The sequence below is a fragment of the Patella vulgata genome, chromosome 4 (assembly GCF_932274485.2).
Source record: "Patella vulgata chromosome 4, xgPatVulg1.2, whole genome shotgun sequence".
Lineage (NCBI taxonomy): Eukaryota > Metazoa > Mollusca > Gastropoda > Patellidae > Patella > Patella vulgata.
In genome coordinates, this window is record NC_065882.2 from 76,436,605 (window position 1) to 76,463,525 (window position 26,921).

The 26,921-nt window shown below is 36.1% G+C and overlaps 3 protein-coding genes across 4 annotated transcripts; 1 reads left to right on the plus strand and 2 right to left on the minus strand.

Annotated features, from left to right (window-relative positions):
- Positions 1–3,923: 3,923 nt before the first annotated feature.
- LOC126817686 (uncharacterized) lies at positions 3,924–8,871 on the minus strand. The gene is made up of 2 exons (XM_050544796.2): positions 8,717–8,871; positions 3,924–5,588 (listed from the first exon to the last, which is right to left on the minus strand). Exon 2 carries the CDS (start codon positions 5,586–5,588, stop codon positions 4,149–4,151), a length of 1,440 nt encoding a protein of 479 aa, XP_050400753.1. The 5' UTR covers positions 8,717–8,871; the 3' UTR covers positions 3,924–4,148.
- A 509-nt stretch (positions 8,872–9,380) lies between these two features.
- On the minus strand, positions 9,381–16,840 carry LOC126819448 (protein SREK1IP1-like). 2 transcript variants are annotated; one of them, XR_007679622.2, is made up of 5 exons: positions 16,477–16,495; positions 15,026–15,094; positions 14,007–14,141; positions 13,221–13,290; positions 9,381–11,212 (listed from the first exon to the last, which is right to left on the minus strand). XR_007679622.2 is itself a non-coding variant. In XM_056100083.1 (5 exons), the coding sequence occupies exons 1-5, from the start codon at positions 16,727–16,729 to the stop codon at positions 10,951–10,953; spliced, it is 555 nt and encodes a 184-aa protein (XP_055956058.1). In that variant the 5' UTR covers positions 16,730–16,840; the 3' UTR covers positions 9,382–10,950. The 2 variants fall into 2 exon arrangements, 1 of the variants encoding a protein (XP_055956058.1); XM_056100083.1 differs by lacking the exon at positions 16,477–16,495 and adding an exon at positions 16,711–16,840 and having other exon boundaries at positions 9,382–11,212.
- Positions 16,841–16,996: 156 nt separating this feature from the next.
- Positions 16,997–26,354, plus strand: LOC126819433 (spliceosome-associated protein CWC27 homolog). Its single transcript, XM_050547463.2, has 11 exons — positions 16,997–17,156; positions 17,817–18,026; positions 18,578–18,721; positions 19,332–19,430; positions 20,174–20,274; positions 20,969–21,038; positions 21,631–21,765; positions 22,502–22,605; positions 22,888–22,982; positions 23,496–23,745; positions 24,786–26,354. Exons 1-11 carry the CDS (start codon positions 17,115–17,117, stop codon positions 24,928–24,930), a joined length of 1,395 nt encoding a protein of 464 aa, XP_050403420.1. The 5' UTR covers positions 16,997–17,114; the 3' UTR covers positions 24,931–26,354.
- The last annotated feature ends 567 nt before the right edge of the window (positions 26,355–26,921 follow it).

The window sequence follows — 26,921 nt, forward strand, 5'->3', positions numbered from 1 at the left end:
AACAAATTTTGATGTCCTTTGTATTAGGACTGACCGTAAACCATCTGTTATCATTGAAACTAACAGCATTAGTTAGTCTTGTATAATCCGTCTTGCAGGATAAAAAACATTCCCTCACATCAGTAACTTCAAACTTGATCAATGAATTACTGAGGATGACGAATGCAAATACCAATAGCACATAAAAATGAGGCAACATGTCAACTGAGATGGAACTGTGCTGTCACAAGAAAACGTGGTGCAGCCGGAAACACGACAAAGAAGTATTTAATTAGAGTTTGAAACGATCACACACATGGTCATACTGAATGCATCATTATGTAAGTGTTATCGTAATGTCACATTGATCCGCTGATGTCTATTATAAAGGAACACTTCCATTTAGTTGTAATACTAAAGCGGTATGGGTAACTCGGCAGATTCCGTTACTCTGCATCTAGCCTCGGCTGTATGACGGTAAGTGACATGTACCTACGCCTATAGTACAATTGCAATGCGGCACCAGTTTACTTATTGTGAAGTTATCAAAATTGCGTCGTTCGAAGCGTGTGTAGAATTTTCAGTACAAATTTGAAAGAAAAACATCTTCAGTCTTTGAAATATTTGTATGATAAAAACATTCTTCAAAGGCGTCGTCATGGACAGCGCCGTTGGTAATCCGGGAACTTGAAAGTAGTTCCAATGGCAGACTTTTGTCATACAGCCGAGGCTAGATGTAGGCTACTGGAATCTGCCGAGGCTTGCCGAGTGGGGAAACTGGCACACTTTTTGACAAATATAACAGAATGTATCTTCAAAACAATATTCGGACAAGCATAAAGTCATTCTGCACACAAAGATCCATCTACTTCATTCCTCGAGAATAGATCTCTGCCCTAAATGGCCGCCATATCCAAAGAGTAGTAAACTGTATTGTAATGCGTTTCTTCTCCGTTTCACAACTGTCATACACACAAAGACTAAATGAACTGCACTTTTAATTTTTTTTAAATGGAAGCAGAGTAAATATTCAACTAATTTCTCAAAATATACTTTGTGTTTTCGACTAAAATCGTCGATCTAGGACTTAACACTCTTCCATCGTCTTGATGTTCGCGAAATGCCGATTGTGGTTTTCCATTCACATCGTATTAAACACAAACATTTTCTCTAAGACAAAATTAAAGCAATTCTTTACAAATTTGAAGTATAAAGAAGTCATAACTGGTCTGATGAGCGAAGCACCGCCCATTCCATAATATCTATACTAATATTTGTGACTGTCGTTTGTCTGTCTGTCTCTTCAGGGCTTGTGGCTACGGCTGTCCCGAGGCTGAAATTTGATGTCAAGGGGTAGCTCTAAGATCGGAACGGGGAGTAACAGACCTGGTGGCGCTGGACTACCGTTTCCGGTTTTGGAGTTATAGTATTTTCGGTCCCGGGCACAACCCGTTCAGCGCCGAGTCATCCGCTAGTAGGCTATTTCTTAAAGTTGACACGTCCCTTTAAAATTTAACCACTAGCACAAACTATCAGTGCGTTTAATGCAAATCAATTCCAAAGTGTATTGACAACATAGATGGATTTAAAAGTCGTGCTCGAGATAGGATATGTGTTTTATCTTTGCTCATGACTTGTGTCCGGTAAAAGTTATCAAATTGCATCTTCAGTTCATTCGCAATAACCAACCTGCATTGCTAGATCTATGTCAACTTCCTATATTTTTTAAAGTCAATCCTATCGGCCATTTAATGATTTAACTTAAAAGTACAGAAGCGAGGCTAAGACTCGAATATACCAGTACCGTAGCTACGATAATAAACAGATAATAAACAATCAATGCACACATCTTGTCAAAACTACAAACAGTGATAACTTGCCTCAGAATAAAGTAATGTGAATGAAATTTTCAATATATTCATTTTGCATTATCTATTTTTGAACTATTGTAGCAAGAACGGCCAGCTCTTACACAATGTATCTTTAACTATGTAACACGTGACCGATAAAGTTTACTGAATATACAAATACTAAAAAAGAAATTAAAATTTATAATATTTTAATTAGATCAATCCGTACAATAATTTATATAATAAAACAATAATAGAAAAAATTCTTCACAAATAAAACATTTGGTATATATATAACCCCTGTAAACGGAGAAAACAATAAAAATGCATCTTTACTTGCTTAAAGGGGTTGAGAGAATACTCTTCGGAACGTCTCCTAAATAAATTAAGTACATGATGTAACTGGATAGACCAGTAAACTATACCACATACTTATGGAAGAGAGAGAGAGAGAGAGAGAGAGAGAGAGAGATGGAGCTTAACGTCCACTCGACACTAATTTACTAGGTCATTCAACCCCCCACTTATGGAAGAACTTGCTTGAAAACGTTAAGAGAATACTCCCGGAAACATCGCCAAAACAAATTAAGTAACTGGAAAGAGGAATTAAGTTATGGAAGAACTTGCTTGTAGACGTTGAAAGAATAGTCTTGGAAACATCGCCCAAATAAATTAATAATTTGTTCTTCCATAAGTATGTGTTATAGTTTAATAAAATACAGTGCTCTCTTAGCTTGACAATTGTGCATGAAGCCGGTGGATCAATAATGTTTAGGGGGTTAAGGTAAGGGAAGGGATTTTCATCGCCTGGAATCTTATTCACCAAATGAAATGAAATGTGGTTTAATGTAGGGCATACGCCATTGTGTTCTATGAGGGAAATTTTGCTGCCTCAGTTTTTCGTCCCATCCAAACGACTAGACAACACTGTTCTTGTCCTCCGCCACCGATAAGGGGAAACCACGCCGGAAAATCCTGAGGCTTCCCCTTATTCACGAAAACTGAAACTAAATATTTTAACATCTTTTCATAGGCTAACTGTGTTAGTATTTTAAACCCAATCAATAAAATGGCTGTATTTTTGTGTTCAGATTTCCTGAATAGGGTATTAGGGCAACAGAAGGATGAAGATATTTAACAACCAGGGCTAGAAATGTTGATGATTTCACAGAATATAAGATGTGCGGGTTGTGTATATACAATTCATTGCAGTGAGTTAATACATTAGTGATATTTTTTTCTCGTATTCTGTAAAAAAATACAAAACAACAGTCGCTCTCCATGTATTCACATACATCAGAGCGCATGACGCAATACACATATAAAAATATGTATTCAAAAATCGGATCAATAAGTATCAAAAATATAAAAGATTAAAATATGTACATGGATACGTGTTCTTAGGTTATATGATGTACACACGACAATCGTTGTGGAAAAACTATGGCACATCCAAGGGGTTCGGTGCGTGAGTTCTGGGCAAAATGCGTTCTCGTCCCCATCGAGTCCTTATTATAGACGTTTTCTCAATGGATACGAGATGAGATAAAATGTCTTTTGGAACATATCTTGTTGTTCTTCTTGTTCTTCATTTTGGCGACGACACTCTTCGAAAAAGCCTAAGGCTCCCGCTAGCTCCAGTAAAACTGACATGAAACTTGGCATGCTTTCGCATCGACCGACGTTACAATTTCAAAATGGCGACGATGACGTCATGCTCGGTGCCAGGTCCACAGTGCGCTCTTGCTTGTTTGACCCGGAATCGTTAATGTTCTCCAATTGAACCATACCATTAGCGAGAACAGGTATTAGAAAATAAGCATATTTTAAATTAATTCGATATAATTTTTGTTTAGAATACATAGTCCGAAAGCTCAATATATTTACATATATATATACGTCATAATAATTTTATCTATACGAGATCAAGATTTGTTTTGAGTTCAGAAACGTGTATTCTACACGTACACGTCGCTGGATATGCTCAAGATATTCGAGATACACTGTACATGATATGCTAAAGATATTCGAGATATGCTGCACATATTCGAGATATGCTGCACATATTCGAGATATGCTGCACATATGCTGCACATATTCGAGATATGCTGCACATATTCGAGATATGATGATATGCTGAATATATTCGAGATAATATAGTGATATAGATGTTGGGTTTCTTTATAGTTATTGTAAAAGTCGTGAAATCACATATTTTACAGTACGCTAAAGCTAAAACGACATTACTGACCGAAACATAATCTATCACTCATATCAACGGCAAAATGACACGCACTAATGTATATATCTCTATTTAACTCATAATTTTATGCTAACTTTCTTATATTCTTCATCTCGTAACGGTTTCCATGGTTTTCCGAGCATTTTGGAAACTTCCCGAGAAGCATCTTCTTGTTTTCGCGAATTCCTTTTGAGGAAGCGATAAAATTCATCCGAAATTCCAGCAGTTTTAGGCCAGTCCATCTTTTTAATCAAAGCATTTTCTCTTACCACTAAGTTCTCGAGGTTTTTTCCTTCCTTGGCTATAATGAGCAACGTCGCAGTAGAAATTCTTTCCCTTATCAGTAGTGTTTTCAGACTCGGGCACTGTCGAATAAGGTGGACGAATGTTGAGTCTCCGCGTTCAACAAACGATCTGCTACCGTGATTACGCGGGAGACCTTCTTGGGCGAAAACCTCTAATGTCTTTTTGTAATACTCACAAACGCTACTTGCGAAATCTAGATTAATTTTGGCATATGGTGTGCGGAAGACGACAGAGTATACTGGAGCATGGGGCTGAATAATTATATCTTTTCTGGTAATACCTCGAATAGACAAAGATACCCGAAAGGCTGGTGCCATTTGTTTCACCAGTTTCCACACTTCGTAAGACAGAGCTTCCGTTTCACAGGTGTAAGCATCTTGTACGATATGGAGTTTGTTAAGTCCCATACCACCGAGCAGCAGCAGCATCTCTTCATCTAGGTGCTGGGGAGTAATAGTTAATGTTTTAAGGTTACTGAATTGTGAGATGTCGGTCATGGGCAATGGGACCTTGGAACAATTCAAAAGCTCTAACGTCTGAAGACTCTCTGAGCAGTTCAATGCGATGGATTCCAGGAGTCCCTGAACCTCTTCGGCATCCAGAAGAAGCTGATTCAGCTTCACGTGTTTTAGACTATGCATGTTTGACAGAAGTGATTTCAAGATTTGGAGAATCTTTCCACCAGTTCCATGAACGATAACCCCCGTCATTCCCCGACTTTCACAAGCAAAAGTGAAGTCGAACGTGTGCAGAAGAGGCATTCGATATTCCTCGGGGCAATCCAAAAAGGCTGTCAAAACTCTCAAAAATTCGTAAAGATTATAAAAATCACTGAGTGGGGTTATAATTATCTTCTTAAACAACGATCCAACACGATGAAGGCAGACTTGGGTTTTTCGTGGACAGAGTTCTCTCTGGTAGCCTTTGTAAAGGTTGAAGCGCCTTTTGGTGAGGGTCGTCTGCATTAGTACGAAGGTTCCCCATACTCGTGGGGCATAGAAAGCTTGATACCATGTTCGGCATACCTGCGACGCTTCGTGTCTGTGTTTAGGAACTAGAAGAGCAAAAATATCTTCTAAAAGAATCTGGGGAAGATTGGATCCCCAGTTGTCATCTCCGTCATCTGGTTCATCAATAGATTTAATTCGCTCTCTCCATTCTGTCTCAGAGAAGAAATGGGATGCTTGTAAAACATATGCTTTAAAATCCATCTGAAAAGAAAAACAAATTTATAGAAATTAAAAATTTTGCTAGTCTGGGAATAAAATCGATGACTGCAAAAACAAAAATAAATCATGGTGTTGCAATCTGATGAAAATGTAGATCTATATTTCGTTTCTTTTTTTTTAGACTTTCGATGGTCTACACTACATGAAGATTTGACCGGTTGTAGTGGAAGGTCGCGTCATGTGTCATACGTGCGGCTTTTGAACTTATGACGTCAGACATCGATTAATCAATCAATCAATCAATCAATCAATCAATCAGTGTTGACGTTTCTAGTGGTTTACCCAAAGTTCCGTGCACCTCACGCTAAAAACTCGTCGTTACAGACCGTTTCATTGACTAATCCCTCACATCATCCAGAACGCGGGTTATATAACAACTCTTTCAGATCCTAGTGTAGTAAAGACAAGTAAAACGAAATTTTGAACTATAAAAAATGAAACGAAATTGGTGTTTTTGGAAATAAAGCACAAGATCGTTTTTGGACCAGGCTGATTTAGGTCTACCAGACGAAACGGATTTACATAATTACCAAATGACATGGGTGCATGGTACCAATTAGACTCATGACACCACACCGCTCAATGCAATATTTGCATACAATCTCTGGTGTTTGGCTTAATTCTTTTCAGAAAAAAACGGAAAGCCGGATTCCTGAAACTTGTGGTTACCAGTGATTCAGAAATATGGCGGAAGGCAGGTTTGACCTTCCAGATCACATGGATAATATCATTTCAACATTTTAGATAACTGTGTTAAACATGCATTAAGTAAGAGCTAAATCTGCCTATCGTAGATCTTTCTTTAGGCCTGAAATGTTATATAAGAGAGAGGGGTCTTTAGCAGTGGGAGGAAACCGGAGGACTCGGAGAAAACCCACGAGGTTGGACAGGCGACCCCACTCCTTGCCGCGTACAACCGGGGATTCGAATCCACGCCAGTTGACTCAATGACAGGCCGTATGATACAGCACGCACGTGCTAACCATTCGGCCACCCAACCCCCCGAAATGTGATATAAACTATTAATTAGATATTTATTAACATGACAAAACCATAATCAAACAGATTTGCGATTCAACGACCGTTCACGATTAACCGTAAAAGTGGATAATCCACACTTTATTATCGTAAAAATGGTAACCATGACAATCGAGGCGACAGTGTTTTGAAATTGGGTTTTCTCGGCTCAGAGAGAAGTAATTTGACTAAAATTTTCAGCATATTCTGTGTTCAATATCCATCAGTTTACTATTATAGCGAGAACTGTCAGCTCTCTCTCTCTCTCTTATCTTACCTAATACCCCTTTAAGTTGCACCTTAACCACACACACACACAAAAAAAAACAAGTGCAATAATAATGTAATTTTTATAGCCGTTTTCCAAAATTAAGTTGATTGATTTGTCCATTCTGTAATAATCGTTTTCATGTTTACATGATGGAATCATTTAAATCACAACCTAAAATACATTTAATGAATTGCTTTTAATAAATTATATATTTAAATTGGCCCACCCAGCAGGTTCGTCAACGCCAAAGTTCTTTGAAGACTGTCATGTGTGGTATGAACTTGGATAAGATAGTCAAGAATTGCGTGATAAATAAAATTCAAAGGTTCATAAAAGATGGTGATGAACGGGTGTAATCACATTGATTATTCAAATAATACATTCCCTGGTAGACGTTTAACTACATAATATAAGGTTAATTACTTTTAACATGGCAGAAAATTGATTAATCCCGTCTTATCTCTTCAATAAACATTTCTCAAGTGTTTCTTATTTGGAAGAAAAAAAAAATAAAAAAAAAATGGTGCAGCTCATCGACTCGAACCTGCATGAATATATGGTTGAAGTGCGTTGTCACGATATCAGTATTCTCGAAATCCAGATTCGGTTGAGGTCGGCTTCTAATCAATTGAATCAACCACTCTGTTCTTTCAAAACTAGTTAATTTATGAAGATACATCGCGCGACGAATGATAAATTTATATGGGATATATCATATATCAGGGTGATGGACTCGCAAGATGGGGTTTGCTTTGGGGTGGGGTGAGGTGGGGGTGGGGTATTAAATGGTTGACGGACTCACATCTTCTGGTAAGTTTAACTATTGAAGACAACTAACTATTTGTTATTCAATACATGACTCGACTGGCATCAAATATGGAATGGTATATAGCCAGGCCATCGTGTTTCGGCCATGGACGTTCATACTGACTGCAACTACCTTCTTCGGGTTTACGGCTAAAAATCTGTTTGGTCGGCATTGTAAAAAGCCTGTGTTTGGCCGAAACGTTATACATGTACATTCAATCAAGACAACACTGATTTTAAGCTGCCACTAATAGCCAAAATAGATCTGCGTTTGTTAAATGGGCATTTAAATTACGTTACATAATTTACAGATAAAGGCTGTATCTTAGCCAGACACAGTTCTGCACAGTTCTGCCATTCTTTTGGCGTCTATTTTTAGACAGGCGTAGCTTTGGAGATCAAGTAACCTACATTTACGCAAAGGCAAAAGCTTTACGATAAATTTTTCGATCTGGATATCCGAATGTACCAGTATTTACTTTTTTTTTCATTCCACTGCCAAGGTCAGAAGAAAATAAATATTGCATAATACGTTGATCTTCACTATTATACAAAGTCAAACTTTTCATGGCTTCTCTTACATTTTAGGTTATTCTACAGAAAATAAGTAAAATATTGAGGTGGCGCACTAGCGGAGCTGTTTTAGACAAAGGCACCGTTGTCCATTTTCTAGGCTAGAGTAAATTATACGATCATTGTATTATACTTATAAGTTATAACAGGATCCTCTACAAAATAGATTTGTAGACTTCGATACATTAATGATTAAGAACAATAGGTGTGAATGGAGATAATTACGAAAAGAATAGAAATAGAAAATGTAAACAATATTAATCTTGATCAAATTGATTGGAATGGACAAGAGCAGGGCAACCAACCAAAGTTAATTGTTGTGAAGGAAAATCACGTAAGGAAATGAAGGCGATTTAATTCTGTATTCAGATATCCGGCAGATATTTGAGGAAGCATGGAACTGAAATAGTCAACAGGTGATCGTCTCTAGAAAACATCTTACCTTCGTCTATGGCACCAATAACATAATTTGGTTCTTGTCTAATGGCGCAAATGGCGTCGTCTGAAGATTCTATTATTAACTCCAAAGTTCAAGAAACCACTCCAGATGCCAGTTAGTGAACTAAACGTGGTGTAAGGCAGACAACTCCTGTTTAATCAAAACCATATCGAGTGTCTAATTGGTTCCATGCCAGTATTCAAGTTTCTAGAACAACATAATTAAAACAATATCACGGGGAAATGAGGTATTACGTTTTTGCTGTGATGAATAATTAACTTTACGCACAGCATATTTCAAGAAAACGATATTCTGTTGAAAGTATGGTGCCATATATTTGCCATGGTAAAGTCTACCTATTGGTGCCAAATAATTATACATAATTGAATTGAATTACAATTAAAGGTTATTTCATTTGCCTCCTCTGTTTAACTATTTGATGGGGACAAATAACCAGGCCCGTAACTAGGGGGGGGGGGGGGGCGCAGCTGTGAAAAAATTGTCAACCATAAAAACAATAGATATACATTGTCCGTCAATTTTACAGCCCCCCTCCAGAGAACACTTTCCGCCCCTCTCGTTGCTCTGAGCTAGTTACATCCCTGCACATAACACAATACTTAAAATGATTTCCGATTTATTTCAAAATGTTCTTAAATAATTCAAAAGTATATCACATTCACATTTATAATTTGAATTAAAAATTACATGATCATCCTTTGTAAAATAAAAGTTTGAGTTCATATACATAATGCCACATGATGAAAGATTAATAATGATAATAATGTATTGTAATAAATGGATAATGAGTTGAAATGAAATAAAAGCTTGTTCTATGACAGGGTGACAGTTTAATGAAAATGAAATAAAATATAATTTGATTCTAAGTAATGTAAGTCTGCCTTTTTGCGGCTGATGAAGATGGGGAAGGATTTAACCCATTAGCATTTGAACCATCCCAAAAATACCTGAAACTACTCCTCCAGTAAGTGCCCCAAATCGTCTGAAACTACTGCTCCCTCTACAGCCCTACATTGTCTGAAACTACTACTACACCCTCTAGCGTCTGAAACAACTACCAACTCTAGCGTCTGAAACTAGTAGTTTTGATTCTGGGAAACAGTACTTTCAGGGCATTTTGGAAAATAAGCTAGGAACCTCAATTTTAAAAAAAAAAAAAATCATTTTTGTTTAATTTTTTCAATATTAACACATTCCAAATGCTAATGGGTTAATAATAATAATATGGAATCCTCTAAATGGAATATAACTTTGTGTTAAAAATTTCATGAATAACTAAATAATGTAGATGAGACAACAGAACTAAAACTCTAATGATGCAATATGCCTGGTTGTTCATTTAATACCGTTTAGTTTATATCATATTGTCTTCAATACATCTCCATAGAAACTAGTAGCTGCATGTATCCAGACACATCCCCATTCCTTATATAGGTTTGTTTAATTTTTGGTTCAAGGTCTTTTTTATCCAGTCAGATCATTCTCAACCCATGGTTGTGCATGGCAGTTTGATTGTTCAATGTGATTGAATACATGTACATCACCACGAGACGATAACGATCAGCTACATGTTAACTGTTATTTGTGATGTGTGGGCCATCTTAAACATCACCCTATCATATAATGGAATAAATAAGTGCCTGGTTGACCCAGATTTCATTTAAAAATCCATATTTGAATAAGCACCCAGTGGGCAGTAAAATGGGGCCATATAAATTTATATCCATGGAATGTGATATTATACCAATATAACATACAAAAGTAATGGGCGCCCTCACTCGAGTTCGTTCATTCCTGGAGTTTTACGTCCACTTCCACCAAGGGTGATATCGTAGACATGTCGCAAGAGATAAAGGGGTATAATTGATAGGTGACATCATAGAGGATGTGACCTCATTATTTACCTTACAGTAATTGTTTTCCTGTACATTCATTACGAACTGGCGCGTTGACAAACATTAGTTTTTGTCGTTAATATGGAATGTGATCACGATACGTCGAAATACAGTTCTCTTACGATTGATAATGTCACTCGAAACCAGGAATTGACTAGCGACGCCTGGTGAGAATTCCTTAAGCAATGACGCCCATTCTTAACAGAAACTTGGACAATAACTTTTTCACAAAAATTCCATGTAGAGAGAAGTACACTGACATGTAATAATGCTTATTTGAGTCAAATATATTATATTCCATTTTTAAACAAGACAGTCTTTTTAATCTGTATCTGTATCATCACTATCAGAATCCTCGGCATGCCTATTTTCCCTCTTTTTTCTGGATTTTCTGTGTTTTTTATGTTTTCTGCTTTTTTTGTGCCTACGAGAATCTGAGTCACTGTTATCACTATCATCATCATCACTATCCAGTGAGCTACCTCCATCTGAATCATCATCTTCTGATTCACTTTCCCTCTTTTTTTTCTTCTTTTTACTATGAGACTTTTTCTTTTTTATTGGTGATCTTGAACGGTGCTTCCTAAAATTAAAAAAAAAAAGATAGTTTAATTCATTATATATTTTAAAATAATGAATATAGTCTTTTAAAGCATATACCTGTATTTAAAGGAACCATCCCCATTTTAACAAGAGTCTCAGAAATAAAAGTCTCTGTAAGTATGAAATTTAAGCGTCAAAATATAGAGGAATGCTGCATTTACCTTGTCTCAAGATTTCAACTCAAAATATTGAGTCGTTTGAACGTAAATGTCAAAACCGCTTATCCAGACACGTAACCCTTTTAAGATTTCGGGTCAGTTTTTCCGTTGGGTGATCTGATAATTTATTGCTGTTCCTTTAGAGGTTTATATAGTGAATGACCCACATGCTGTACTTGATAACGAAAGGTAAATTTCACCTACACGTTATTTTTATAAAATTAAAGTCAGGTTTTATCCAAACACCGTATAATACAGCTTGGGACACTGGTCTCCATTTCCAGATGAAAACTGACGGGTTTAAGTTGCTTGAAAATGTATCACATATATTGAGTTAGTTACTCGGCCATAAGGTAGAGGATTTTAAGGGACTTTAACACAAAATTAAGCAGTTTTATTCTACAAAATATAATCGTGATTAGCTCTTTAACCTTTTCACCTTTTAACAAGAATAACTATGAATAAGCTCTATAATTTTCTCAAAGTTGCTTTATACACATTAGGGGGGTTAGATGGCTGAATGGTTAGCGTGCGCGCGCTGTATCATAAAGTCTGTCATTGAGTCGACTGGCGTGGTTTCCAATCCCCGGTTGTACGTGGCAAGGAGTAGGGTCGCCTGTCCAACCTCGTGGGTTTTCTCCGGGTCCTCCGGTTTCCTCCCACTGCTAAAGACCCCTACGCGCAAGCGAATTATGTAAATAAAATTAAACCATATGTTAGTCCCGAAATGACCTAGTTTGTGTCGAGTGGACGTTAAACCCCATTTCTCTCTCTCTCTATACACATTAACGTGCATGTAAAAGAACCCTTCACATATGAAATTCAAAATAAGAGTAGGTCGTAGTTGCTGCTATTTGGGAAAAATGTCCCTCATAGTCATAGCACACTAGTGCTGGGTATTGCCACTGCAGTCAAGATACAATATGTATTGCGATTCAGGTGGTATGATATGATTCGTATAACAATTCATAATCAGGTCAATATTCTCCCAGAAATCAACAGGATAAATGAATAACTGATATTTTTAGGCCTGCTGATGTTGAAGAAATAAAACTGTTTCATATCATAATATTGATGTGGATCAAAATACATGTACTGTGTACCTATGGATAATGTGTAACATGGATAATTCAGAGTGACAAGTTACTGAGTGAAGCAACAAAAACAGAATTTTGAGAAGGTAAATGAAATGAAATGGGGTTTAATGTCCTATTGTTTTGCTCCGAACTGGGCTAATGAAGACGGGCATACACCATACAATGTGCTATGAGGGAAATTTTGCCCGGACAGCGGCACTACAGCCTACTCTTGTATAGAATTCCAACTTTCAAGAGATCTTTTACGTGTACACAGGACCTCGATTTTCCATCCCATCCGAACGACTAGAACCACACCGGAAAATCTATATGAACTTTCTCGGCCAATGCAGGGATCGAACACCGACCTCCAGGCTAGCCAGCCAGCAATTAACCCACTTAGCCACTGTGACCCCCATCTTGAGAAGGTGAATTGCGATACATCGATTCAACGATGTATATCATGCCGGCACTATAGCACACCACATTTCTGCCTTTAATGCTTAGCAGAAAAATAGGATTATAAACGATTCAATTTTCGGCTATTATCCATTTTTACGTTAAATTATCCATCACAAAATGTATTTAAATCCACTAAACATCGCAGGCTAACGATGGCATCGAGAGTTGATTATAGCCTGGATTAGTTAATTAATAATTTAGATAACATTTTTGACCTAAAGAAAGACCTGCAATAGGAAGATTTAGCTCTTGTATCGTGTATGTTTAATGGGATGATATTTGTTTTACTTACTTTTTTTCTTTTTTCTTTTTCTTTTCCTTGCCATGTTTCTTCTTCTTTTTCACTTTTTGACTGTTTTCATCTGAAATCCAATATATCCATTATACTTTATTATGTCTAATATTTCTTAATGAATATTTCTTACTCACTGAAGAATCACATTTAGACATCACAAAAATGTGAATGCCTGTAAAAGTTGTTCAAAATAATGAAATTGCCCAAAAGATTTTTCATGAATTGGCTAAAACAAAACCCCCACTTACAGACTTTAAAAATAGATCTCTCCTCTGAATGTAATGTGGTTTTAATCTGATTTTCATCTTTAATACACACAATGACTCAATAAACATTTTCAATTTATTAAATGGAAGCAGAATAAATACTCCTCCACACAGTCAATCACAGTCATAGACTTCAGAGAGAGAGAGAGAGAGAGAGAGAGAGAGAGAGAGAAATGAGGTTTAACGTCCACTCGACACAAACTAGGTCATTTCGGGATTAACACGGTTCAATTTTATTTCAATAATTAGCTTGCGCGTAGGGGTCTTTAGCAGTGGGAGAAAACCAGAGGACCCGGAGAAAACCCACGAGGTTGGACAGGCAACCCTACTCCTTGTCACGTACAACTGAGGAATCGAAACCATGCCATTTGACTCAATGACAGACTTTATGATACAGCACGCACGTGCTGACCATTCAGCCATCCAACTCCCCCTCTGTTCTCAAGTAGAGATAATTGTAGATAGACAGTGTAACTTCGGATGACAATGTCAGATGAAAAGTTGCAATATTAATTACCTTTTTTTAGTTGTGAAAGTGGGGATATAAAGTTTTCATCATCAGAATCTGAGCTGGTGCTGCTAATATCAAGAACGACTTCTTTTTCAGGATCAGCCTTGATAAAATTACGACATTGAAAGGTTAAATGTCCAGCTGAAATAATCAATTAAATACTTTTGGATTGTTAACGCAGAAATTGTTAAATTATTACATCAGTGATGGGATTTCGCCTGACGCTATTTTCCAAACGTCCTAAATTGTCTGACCAGGAATATGCCCAATCGGACATCAAGACATGGTGAATAATATTCAAAATTCCAAAATTAATATAGTGTACTGAGTGTATAATTACCACTCAACCCAATTACATTACGAATCAACCATAGAATAAACACATTATAAATGAGCAAAAGATACTTTGGATATTAGGTGCTACATGTATATTAATAAATTCTTCTTACTAAATAACAAGAATATTGGTCTTCTTTAATTGAAATGAACTGGGGTTTAATGTCCAACCCTTCTGCTCATTCCAGGAAAACGCCATACAGTGTGCTATGAGTGGAATTTTCCCAGGCAGCGGCACTATGGCTTACTCTTATTTCGAATTTCAACTGTATTTCAAGTACACACCAATTTGTACACGGGACCTCGGTTTTCCTTCCCATACGATCAACAAGACACTGTTCATTACCAGGCTTTCCGACCTGCACATCTGATGACAGGGGAAAACCACACTGGGAAATCCAGAGTAAATTCTTGGCGGAAAATCAGGACCTTAAAGTTAGCAAGCTAGGGCCTTACTCAATGAGCAACTGCAGTGATTCTAGGATTGTTATAGTACATGTATAATGCAGTCCTGAATTCGATGAAGGATAATGTTGAATTGTCAAATTTTGCACATATAAATATTAAATTCTTCTTTTACTGATTAGGTAGTTTGAACACATTTGCCATACATTAAAAATCTACCATAAAAAGTTATGAAAACCATATACATATTTTTGCTCGAAATAATTACCGGTACTTTAACTTACCATAGCCACATTTTTTACAAGCTGCTCTTAGACCATCATTAGTCTTATTGGTAAACTTTGTAATTAAACCTGAAAAATAATCATTAGTCTTATTGGTAAACTTTGTAATTAAACCTGAAAACTATTGAAACAAGTGTTATTTTGATTCTTCTAACATGCAAGCCCTGGAAATAAGGCACCTGGGCCCTTATTCACGAAAACTTAAACTAAGATACAATCGAAATTTTAAGAAATATTGCAATTAGATTGGCTGACCAATATGTAAATTGGATATATGCAAATTGATTTTACTGGTCAGCCAACTGAATTGCAGTATTTCTTAAAATTTCGATTGTATCTTAGTTTAAGTTTTCGTGAATAAGGGCCCTGTCACAGACAATGTCAGACACAGATTCTGGCTTTGTCAGGCACAAAACCTCTGGTGCCTGTCATTTTGTCCGACACTGATTTGTCTTTTTTATTGACATTATTAATACATGTAACTAAGTTGAAAATGTCAGGTACAATTTCATTAGTGTCTGACATTTTGTCATGTGCATCTAAAACCGTTATTTCCAGGCCTGGTTACTAACATTTAAAACAATAATACTTGTACATAACAATCTTTTTTTCTATGATAGTTTAAGCATGATGTAATCCTTTTATGATTGCAAAAATGATATAAAAGGGGTTTAACGTGCTACTGTTCTGCTCCGACTGGGCTAATGAAGACGGACATACGCCATATATTGAATTCCAACTGCCAAGGGATGTTTTACGTGCATGCCAATGTATACAAAGGACCTTGGTTTTTCGTCTCATCAGAATGTCAGGCTCTCCGTCCTGCACCAATGACAAAGAGAAACCACGTCGGTTTTATGATGCAACTGGCCAACTACCTAGTGGCAGTAGTACACTAAGCATTGTGAAAAAGCTATGAAAACTCTGGCAGATGAGGAGGAGACAGTTTTGTCAGCGATATCACTTTGGTGGAAGTGGACGTTAAATAAAGCCATTTCATACATACATGTAGGAGATAATATAATAAAGAAATGAACTGAAATGGGGTTTAATGTCCTATGGTTCTGCTCCGACTGGGCTAATGAAAGCGGGCATATGTCATACAGCGTGCTATAAGGGAAATTTTGCTTGGACAGCGGCGCTTTGACCTACACTTATAAGTTATATCAAACTCCAACTGCCAAGGGATCTTTTATGTGCATGCCAATGTCTACACAGGACCTTGGTTTCTCATCTCATCTAAACGACTAGAGTAGACAGCTGTCCTTGTCAGGCCCCCCATCCTGCATCACTGACAAGGGAAAACCACACCGGAAAATCCCACTGAGACACCGTGGTTCCGAGAATGATAACACTATCTTGTCACATAAATCATAGTATGATTGAGTGTCTGTCCTTTCCATATACATGTATATAACAAACATGCAATATTTTTTATTGGAAATAACTACCCTATAGGCTATAAATATTTTCGTGGGAATAGGCTATATCATAGGCTATAAATATTTTCGTGGGAATAGGATATATCATTACCGGTATTTTTAATTTTAAACTCTTTATTAGTTTAGATTTAGACCTATTTTCGTAGCTAAGAACACTTGACTTAGACTACCCATAGGCCTACATTTCTTTATCAGAAATTGTAATATCGATACATTTATTATTTGATTTAATAAAATACTAACCTTGAACATCATGGTGCATAATGAAACCTTTATTAGAATGGGGAAAGAAATCAAGTTGTGGCAAAAATTCCAAAACAAATTTGACTTCAAGAACACCGGAAATGAATAAATTTAGTCAGTACTACCCGATAATCAAACAAATAACCGGTTTATAAAAATATAATTACAATTAAAAATGCAAAACAAAACAAGCTATGATATTATATAAAAACACTTACAGGTTCTCGATGCAATTTTATAGTAATAAAAATCAAGAAAAAGTGTTCGCGATATTTCATGTTTATCACTTGCTTTGGACTTTCAAGATGTCTGCGCCCATGAAACACAAGTGAATTGTTCCACAGAGTCACAGACCTATTATTGAGTAGGCCTATATATAATAAGGCATTTCGATAATAACAGCTATGAGTAGCATTTATATAAACGAGCCACCTACGACAGGAAAGGTGATAAAGATTATTTGATAAAATATAGTACCGTCGTATATAATAAATAAAATATTGGCATTGATTTGCATTCAGAATTGTGTCTATATGATATGGCAAATCGTTTTTCTTCTTCTCTATAGAGTGATCTTTTCTGTAGGAGGAAACTCATGAGGTTGAGAAGGCACCCCTATCTCCAAGCCACATACACTTACACAACTACCGCAAGCCAGAGATGACCGGCCAGGTAGTGCGACACTCTAGATCACTAGGCCATCCTAACCAGCCTTACAAATCGAGAGTAGTTCTTTAATATACATTGACACTTTTTACAGCTTTGATCATATTTATATAAAGCCACATCAGCAACATTGGTACAATGTCATGTTTTATCCAAACTGTATTACTTCACAAATACACTTCTGAGCAAGTTCAATCACAGTGGTGTTGCAAGTCTAGTGATGTGGTGTGACAAACATAATCTAATCATGTTACGCTAAATAACACACATGATCTTTAAAATATATTTATATATTTGTTAACATTTAAATGATGTACCCATTACCACATTGACTTGCTTAATATATTCCTGATATATTCCAACAGCAATAAGCCTCTAGCCACTTGAAACGGTTAACTTATTATTCATAGATGCTTTATTTATTATGGTTATCATTACAGATTTTATTGGAAACAACTGCAGGAGATATAGATATCGAGTTATGGTCAAAGGAAACTCCAAAAGCATGTCGAAATTTTGTTCAGTTATGTATGGAGGGCTATTACGATGGAATTATATTTCATCGAGTTGTCAAAGATTTTATTGTTCAGGGAGGAGACCCAACTGGAACAGGGGAAGGAGGAGAATCTGTATATGGAAAACCTTTTAAGGTGCTTTAAAATCATATTCTAATGTTTTAATAGAAGTATTAAATTTTGAAAACCAGTACCAGTGTCTGTATAAGAGAGAGAGAGAGAGAGAGAGAGAGAGAGAGAGTGAGACAGAGACAGAGATCATTCTGTGTGGAGATCCTCTATACTTCATACTTTGAGACTAGATCTCTGCCCTAAATGGTCGCCATATCCAATAATTAGTATATTGTTTTGTAATGTGGTTCTACTCCGTTTCACATCTGTCATACACACAAAGACTAAATAGACATTTTAAATTTTATTAAATGGAAACAGAATAAATACTTAATAAAATTCTTGAAGTATAGTTAGTGGTTTGGACTAAACTCATTGATTTAGGACTTAAGATATATCAATCAACTTAGCCTAGTGTCTGTTCTCTAGCGGAGCTAATTGTAGACAATCTAATCTAAATAATTTGCTTGTATGAAGCATGAAAGGGCCTTTAGCAATGGGAGGAAACCAGAGAAAACCCAAGAGGTTAGACACCAAGAAATGTTATTTTAATGTAGTTTTGTTTGTTTTTGTAGGATGAATTCCATTCAAGATTACGGTTTAACAGAAGAGGTATGGTTGGAATGGCCAATGCTGGTCCTAATGATAATGGAAGTCAATTTTTCTTTACAATGGCAGCAACACCAGAACTGCAGAATAAACATACTATATTTGGCAAAGTAAAACTCCTTTTTGCTTAACATCCTACTGTTCTGCTCTGACTGGGCTAATGAAGACCGGCATAAGCCATGCAGTGTGCTATGAGGGAAATTTTGCCCAGACAGTGGCACAGGCCTACTCTTATATCGATCCAAAGAGCTTAATGTAGAGCTTAAAAGGGAAATAAAAAACAACTAAAATCTCAAAGTAACAATCCTAATTTATTAATGAAACATCTTATGGTCGTTATCACAAGGACTTCACAGGTTGGGAAACCATGGCATAAAGTTTTGATACTTTTTGATTACCCTGTAATAATGTTGTTACAAGTTTTCATACTTAACGATTACCCTAAAATGATGTCATTACAAGTTTTCATACTTTTTGATTTCCCTATATTAATGTCGTTACAAGTTTTCATACTTTTTGATTACCCTAAAATAATGTCGTTACAAGGTTTCATACTCCATGATTACCCTAAAATAATGTCATTACAAGTTTTCATACTTCATGATTACCTTAAAATAATGTTGTTCCAATTTTCCATACTTTTTGATTTCCCTAAAAAATGTCATTACAAGTTTTCATACTTTATAATTGCCCTTAAATAATGTTGTTTGTAATTTACAGGTTACTGGTAATACTGTTTATAATTTAATCAAGTTACAAGAATCAGAAGTTGATGGAAGTGACAAACCTCTTCATCCTTATAAAATAATTAAAACACAGGTTAGATTATTTATTAATTCATACTAAATAGATATTCTGACAATTCAAGGGCAGTTGGATGTACGAATGGTTAGCATGTGTGCCAGTGTTGGGATTTCAAAATTTTTCTTGTCGGACTGTCGACCTGTACTTTTTTCAAATTCACCTCCAAAATTACTGTATTTCTCAGGGTATAAGTCGATACTTTTTTCACCACAAGTCTGCCATTCGTCTTATATGGATGGAGGTAAAAAAAAATAAAAAAAATGACATCCTGAAATTTTTTGGGCAGTAACTGTCGCTCCATGAAACCGAGCGAATGAAGTCATCATCTGCTAAATAAAAGCACTCACACGCACTATCGAGTAAAACAATTAACAACTTACACTATTCCAGTTGAAATATTTGTCAACAATTCTCAGCTTGTTTATTCCTTTTTTTAAAAACAAACCAAAAACTATTACATCTGTTGAAATACTTCAAGGAAGACTTTTTGACAATCTACATGTATTACGGAGTAGGGTCGCCTGTCCAACCTCGTAGGTTTTCTCCGGGTTCTCCGGTTTCCTCCCACTGCTAAAGACCCCTACGTGCAAGCGAATTATTGAAATAAAATTAAAAACCATATGTTAGTCCCAAAATGACCTAGTTTGTGTCGAGTGGACGTTAAACCCCATTTCTCTCTCTCTTTCTCTCACTTGTATTACGCTTGTAGGACTGAGAATGTTTGTGTATATTTCTTGATTTCTTTCTTTTCGAAATAGATATTGTCCAATCCATTTGATGATATTGAACCAAGAGCTATAAAAAGGAAAGAAGATAAAAATGAAGAAAAGAAACCCAAAAGTCAATCAAAAGCTACAAAGTGAGTTGATTTTTTTTTTCTTTAATGATAGCAGGTAGTTAGTTGTGAAAGAAATTATAGAAGTAAAAAAAATGACAAAATAACTACAAACACATTTTTTTCGACATAAGTAATTAAGTTGCAGTAATAAAACATAACAAGTAAAAGTACGGCATTAGGGAACAGTGGAATTTATTTTCAAATATTGAAACAGACAGTTTCTAAATCCTCAGAAAATTAGTCAATCACAACTACTCACATTACGGTACATGCAGTTAATAAAGGTTAGAATTCAGGCCCCAAATTCACAACGCATTCTCAGACTTAAGTAAAGAATTTACTCAAAATTGTTCACCTTATTTTAACTAAAATATAGCCCTTTATAAAACTTTTGTTGTTTTAATGTATTACATATATCAGTAAGAAACTTATGTGCATAGTTTGGTGTTTCTAGATCAAAGATATTTCTCATAAACAGTGATTGAAAGTTGAGTAAATTCTTAACTTAAGACTAAGAATGCTTTGTGAACTCGGGACCAGGTATGTTAAATCTGTTATCAAAAATTGGTGGAACAATTCTGAATTGGCTCCAGGCACTTTACCATAGAAATGATAATTTCCATTTGTTACTCTCAAAATGACCGAAGTATTGTAATGGCTGAATGTTAATTTCTAGCCTCAATATCTTATTGTATATTATATTTTGTTCTTTTAGAAATTTTAATTTGTTATCATTTGGTGAAGAAGCAGAAGAAGATGAAGAAGAGAATGTGCAGGTAACTAAGGTAAGTTTCAAATTTTATTACTTGCCATTAATTCTTTAATCTACAGCAATGTAAATTATAGTTCCTCGGATTCTTGATAGTAAATAGTCATATAAGTGTCATAAACAACTCTCAATGCCATTTGATGGGTCTGATTTTCAACAGATTGAATCTGATCTGCGGTTCAACGGCCATTGATGATTCATGGTAAAAATGGATAATCTAGACTTTGTTGATTATTGCAACAACAGTAACCATGACAATTGAGACTGCAGTGTTATTAAATGAGGATTTCTCGGCTCAGAGTGAAGTAATTTGACTGAAATTTTCAGCATATTCCCTTTACATTATCTATTTTTTAACTATTACAGCAAGAACTGTCAGCTCTTTATCTAATCTTCCATAATGTATCTTTAAAATTTCAAAACTTAAAAAATTGAACTGAAAGCTATTTAAAAGAGTAACCAAGCATCTTTTTTCCCAAAAGAAATAGGAAGTGATTCAAATGTGACCTAAATTATTTGTTTTTTGTCTCAAGATGCCCCCAGTATAAATAGTTGATACTAAGATAAATTTTATTGTTATTTTATTATGGCAAATTATTCATTACCAGGATTTAAAGATAAAAAGTAAAAGCAGCCATGATTTAACAGATGATCCAAGATTGAGTTCAAAACCAGCAGTAGATATTAAAACAGAAGAAAAAAAGAAACCCACACAAGCTAAAAGTAGTAGTGAAGACTCTGATGTATGTCATACATTTTAAATTTCCTTTTTTTATTCATTTTTTATTTTAAGCCGTTGATAGTCATTCGAGTGATTTTAAATCTCTTGAAATCTTTTTTTTATTCTTTTTTTTATTTAAAGCCGTTGGACGTCATTGTAGGGATCTTAAATCTCTTGAAATCAGCAATATTGTTACTCTTGAACCTTGTCATGGAATATCACTCCAAAAATGGTTCAAGTTTGTTTAGTGTTACAGAGATATGATGAATTGAAACGTTTTTGGCAACTTTCAGTATCTTATGCGGAGGATATGTAAACAAACCAGTGCCACCTATACATGTTGTGTAAAATATTTTGTAAATGAAATGAAATGAGGTTTAATGTCCTACTGTTCTGCTCTGACTGGGCTAATAAAGATGGGCATACAGTTTGTCATGATGGAAATTTTGCCTGGAGAGCGACACTACAGACTACTCTTATATCGAATTCCAACTGTCAAGCGATATCATGTACATGCCAATTGTTTACACGGAAAGCTCGGTTTTTCATCCATATAAATTACGCTGCCCCTTGCCAGGTCCCCCCGTCCTGCACCACTGACAAAGGGGAACCAGCTCGGAAAATCCCGATGAACTTTCTGAGATCGAAAACGGGACCTCCAGGTTAGCAAGCCAATGTCTGTCTTACTCACTGAGCCACTGAGGCTCTATATTTTATCGTAAAATATAAGATAATTTTTATGGTGGAATTTTTTTTAGTCAGATTCAGAGTCAAGTGAACCAGAGCAGAAAAAATTTAAAAAAGAAAAGGATTCTAAAAAAGAAGAAATAGAAGAGAAGGTGGAGCCAGTAAAAAGCAGAAGGTATTTAATATATTTTATATTTGAATGAATCTAGAACATAATAACATTAATGACAGGGCGACAGACTCTGGGTTTGTAAGGTATTTGGGTGGCCGAATGTTTTAATGAGCCAAGTGGCGTGGTTACGATTCCCAGGGGTAGGGTCACCTGCCAAACCTTGTGGGTTTTCTCCACGTTGTAAAGTTTCCTCCCACTGCTAAAGACCTAGTATCCTGCATTCAACACAGATTATAACAAATATAATCATTCAAAAGCAACTGACTTAATTCATCTTTTTTCCAGTGATGAGTTAAAGGAGGAAAGTCGAAAATTACAGAAAGAATTAAGGCATAGTAAAAAGAAAAAATCTTCTGAGGCAGATGAAAACACAAAAGAAGGTAATCAGTAAAAAAGTGTTAGAATGTTGAATTTTGAAATTCCTCATATATTGTTATTTTTAAAACTCATTCTGGTTCTCAGATAGTCCTGCATCACTTCAAAAAATAAAAACAGGCTTTTTAATTATGGCAAGTAAATATGTTATCCTGGTTACAGAAAGTAAATCCAATAAAATATTGGGGGGGGGGGGCTGTGTATGGCCTAATGGTTAGTACGTGCAGCTCCTGGGTGCTACTAAGAACTGACAAATTGTCCAAATTATAATTATAAATAATTTTTTCCATTTTTTATGAAGTATTTTTTTATAAAATCATTTAAATTTTGAATATGATGTGTAGAATATATCTATAACATATCTATCCTCTTTGGTCACTTTTTGCAATACTTTGGTCGCTATTGACAAAAACGCTCTTGTCAGTGATGAAAGATGAGACAAAAAATACATGTATAGTACATGTACATGTATATGAATTAAAATTTGATCTCATTATTTTCTCAATATTGTATTTCAGAACAGTCAAAGCCAATTAAGAATGATGCAATATCTGAATACAAGCAGGAGCAAGAAAAATACAAACAACAAAAACGGACCCTAGGAAAGAAAGGATCCAGTCGTGAAGAGTTAACTTTAATGATGTTATCTCAGTTTAAAAATCAATTAGAGTCTGTAAAAACTATAGCTGGAGATTATTCTGATGATGAAGAAGATAAAAAAGAAGAAGATGAAGATCTGGAAGCTGCAGATGATTCTGATTTATCTTGGTAAATTCAATTTTGGCCAATCTGATTAAAACTCCGATCCTATTTCGTGTCGTTTTTTATAATTCAAAATTTTGTTTTACTTGTCTTTACTACACTAGGATCTGGAAGAGTTGTTATAGTTCAAATTTTTATTTAACTTGTCTTTACTACACTAGGATCTGGAAGAGTTGTTATATAACCCATGTTCTGGATGATGTGAGGGATTAGCCAATGAAACGGTCTTTTGGCTTGAGGTGCACGGAACTGTGGGTAACCCACTAGAAACATCATTGCTGATTGGTTAATCAAATGTCTGACATCATAGGGTCAAAGCCACTCGTATGACATCTGACACAATCTTCCACTACAACCGGTCAGATCTTCATGCAGTAGAGGCCATCGAAAGTATAAAGTAGTGATCTGACCAGTTTGGTACCCTTCCATGCGTTATTCAATTGTCATTTAGAGAGGTAATTCTATACCTTTGTTCTGTGCAGAAGCCGCGCTGGCTCAGTGGGTAATACGCTGGCTTATTAACCAGGAATTCCCAATTTGATCTATTTCTTGGCCGAGAAAGTTCCTCAGGGTTTTCCAGCCTGGTTTCCCCTTGCAAGAAAAAGTGTCTAGTTGTACAGATGGGACAAAAAAACAAGTGCACATAAATGTTTACCATGGGCAAAGTTGTCCCCATAACACACTACTAGTCTTCATTAGTAGGGTCGGTACAGAAATGTAGGACAATAGACACCATTTCATATCTCTTGGTAAGACAAACATTGACACTGATACCATATATTTGGAATTCTTTAGTTTAACATCTTTACATAACCCTGTCTGGATCATTTTCAGTGGGTAATGGACTGGCTTATTAACCCGGAAATCCCAATTTTGATGCATTTCTTGGTCGAGAAAGGACTTTTGGGCATTGGTTCCCCTTGTCAGTGGTGCAGGATGGAGGGTATGTCTAGGAACAGCAACATTTGAATATCTGGTAAAATTTGGGAAGCATTTTGTTGGAGCATTAGCAATAAATATGTTATTTTTTTCTATTTCTTTTTTAGGATGAGACATACACTTAAGTTTGATGAAAAACGTAACAAAGTTCTTGATGCTAATATTCATGATACAGACAGATATGAGATCTATGACCCCAGAAATCCAATGAATAAACGAAGACGAGAAGCCAGTAATAAAGACAAGAAATGAACTTGTTGAACTTGTTATATTGTTGTTATTTTGGCATAGGCGTAGGAGCAGCCCCCCCAGATTCGGTGAACCATCCTTTTTGGGGGGCAATGTATTTCCATTTTTATGGCACAAACATCAGAGAATTAGACCATTTATCATACAAAATATAATTGTATAATTATAAAATGAAATCGCTGGTGGTTTATGTTTTGAATACTATAATACTAAATAAGATCTTGCGTAATAACATTTGTGTACAACTCGTTTTAGTTAATGATTGATTTATTCTGAAAATTTAATTTGAGTGACCAAGAATATCAGCCCCCCCCCCACACACACACACACCCAATGCCTATGTATATTGGGACATATTTTTATAAGGCCCTGGGGTCTACAGATATGTGTACGAAATATTGTATTTTGTCTAGAGCTCTGGACACATTAGCTGAATCATTCGGCGCTTAAAAGCCCCAACATGTTAGAATAACCGTTAAATATAGGGCTTACGACCATACACAGTCGTATCATAATCTGATATGTGCGTTTGTTTGTGATTTCTGTGTATCGTGTCTTGTCCGTAAATATGTTTTGTGGAGTTGTTTGTGTGTGGTGCAGTCCCCATGCACTTACTAATAGATACTTTCATTGAAATACATTTGTTTTGTTTGAAAAATTATATAAATCAATCAAATCAGTTTGAATGAAGCCTGTATCACTGCAGAGGACTGTGCAGTGCATTGGCAGGGGTGGATCCAGGATTTTCAGAAAGGCGGGGTGTGCTGCACCCACTTGGGAGTGCGAAGCCCGGGCTCGGTGGGCGGACTGATGGGCAATCAACCAAGTCACCAAACGGCTGGTTTCGGAGTAAATTACGACGGGGATCACTACCATTTTTAAGTATTTTTCTTCTCCTTTCCCGCAAATTGTTTGCCATTGCAAAAAATAGGGGGGTCATGCGCCGGGTGTGCCCCCCCCCCTTTGGATTCGGCCTGATTGGGAACTTACGGTCAGCCCACTATCCATTCGCTTAATTTAATATTACTTATGTTGTTTATTATTGCTTGTTTCTTGTTTGCGGGGGTTGTCTTCTGGGTTTCTGTTTGTGTGTGGTGCAGTTCTCCTGCACCTACTCCAAGGCCCTACTGTAATATTCTGGCCATTTTATGATTACATTGTTTTGTATTGATTTCACTCTGCCAGCGTCATATGCAACAGATAAATATAGTAATAATATGTATGTTATCTTTTTTTGTACAAAGCAGCTCAGTCTTTTTAATATTCAGTTGTGCTGAATTACACCATAACAACAGCCTTTACATTAAAATAGTAGACTACAACTTGCCCTGAGCTCAAAAAGCATCTCAGACTTAAGTTAAGAATTTACTCAAAATTATTCGCCTTATTTTAACTAAAAAATACCCCTTTTTTGTTGTTTTAATGTATCAAATGCATCAATAGCCTAACTATAAGAAACTGTACAAAGTTTTGTGTTTCTGGATCAAAGATATTTCTCATAAACAGTAATTGAAAGTTGATTAAGTTTCGAATCCCCGCTTGTATACGTGGCAAGGAGTAGGGTTGCCTATCCAACCTCTTGGGTTTTCTCCCTGTCCTTGGGTTTCCTCCCGCTACTAAAGACCCCTACGAACCATATGTTAGTCCCTAAATGACCTGGTTTGTGTTGGGTGGACCCTTTCTTTATACCATGGTCCATGTTTATATGCCTACCGGTAGACTGTTTGTGATTGTCTTCTCGTAGACAAAACAGTGGTGACAGTATTTTGAAGTTGGGGGGAGGGGGTCGCTGTGGATGTCCCCAAGAAATTTAAAAAAATCTTCTGGTGGAATATGCGAATTAGATTATATTTGGGATTGCATCGATTAGTAAGAAAGTCTAAAAATAAATTGGCCCACGGAGCAAAATTGGATATGGCTAGATTTGAATGAAAAGCAGCTAGGTTTAGGCTATGCCTATGGTGCAGGAACTCCCAGTAGACTACTATGGTGGC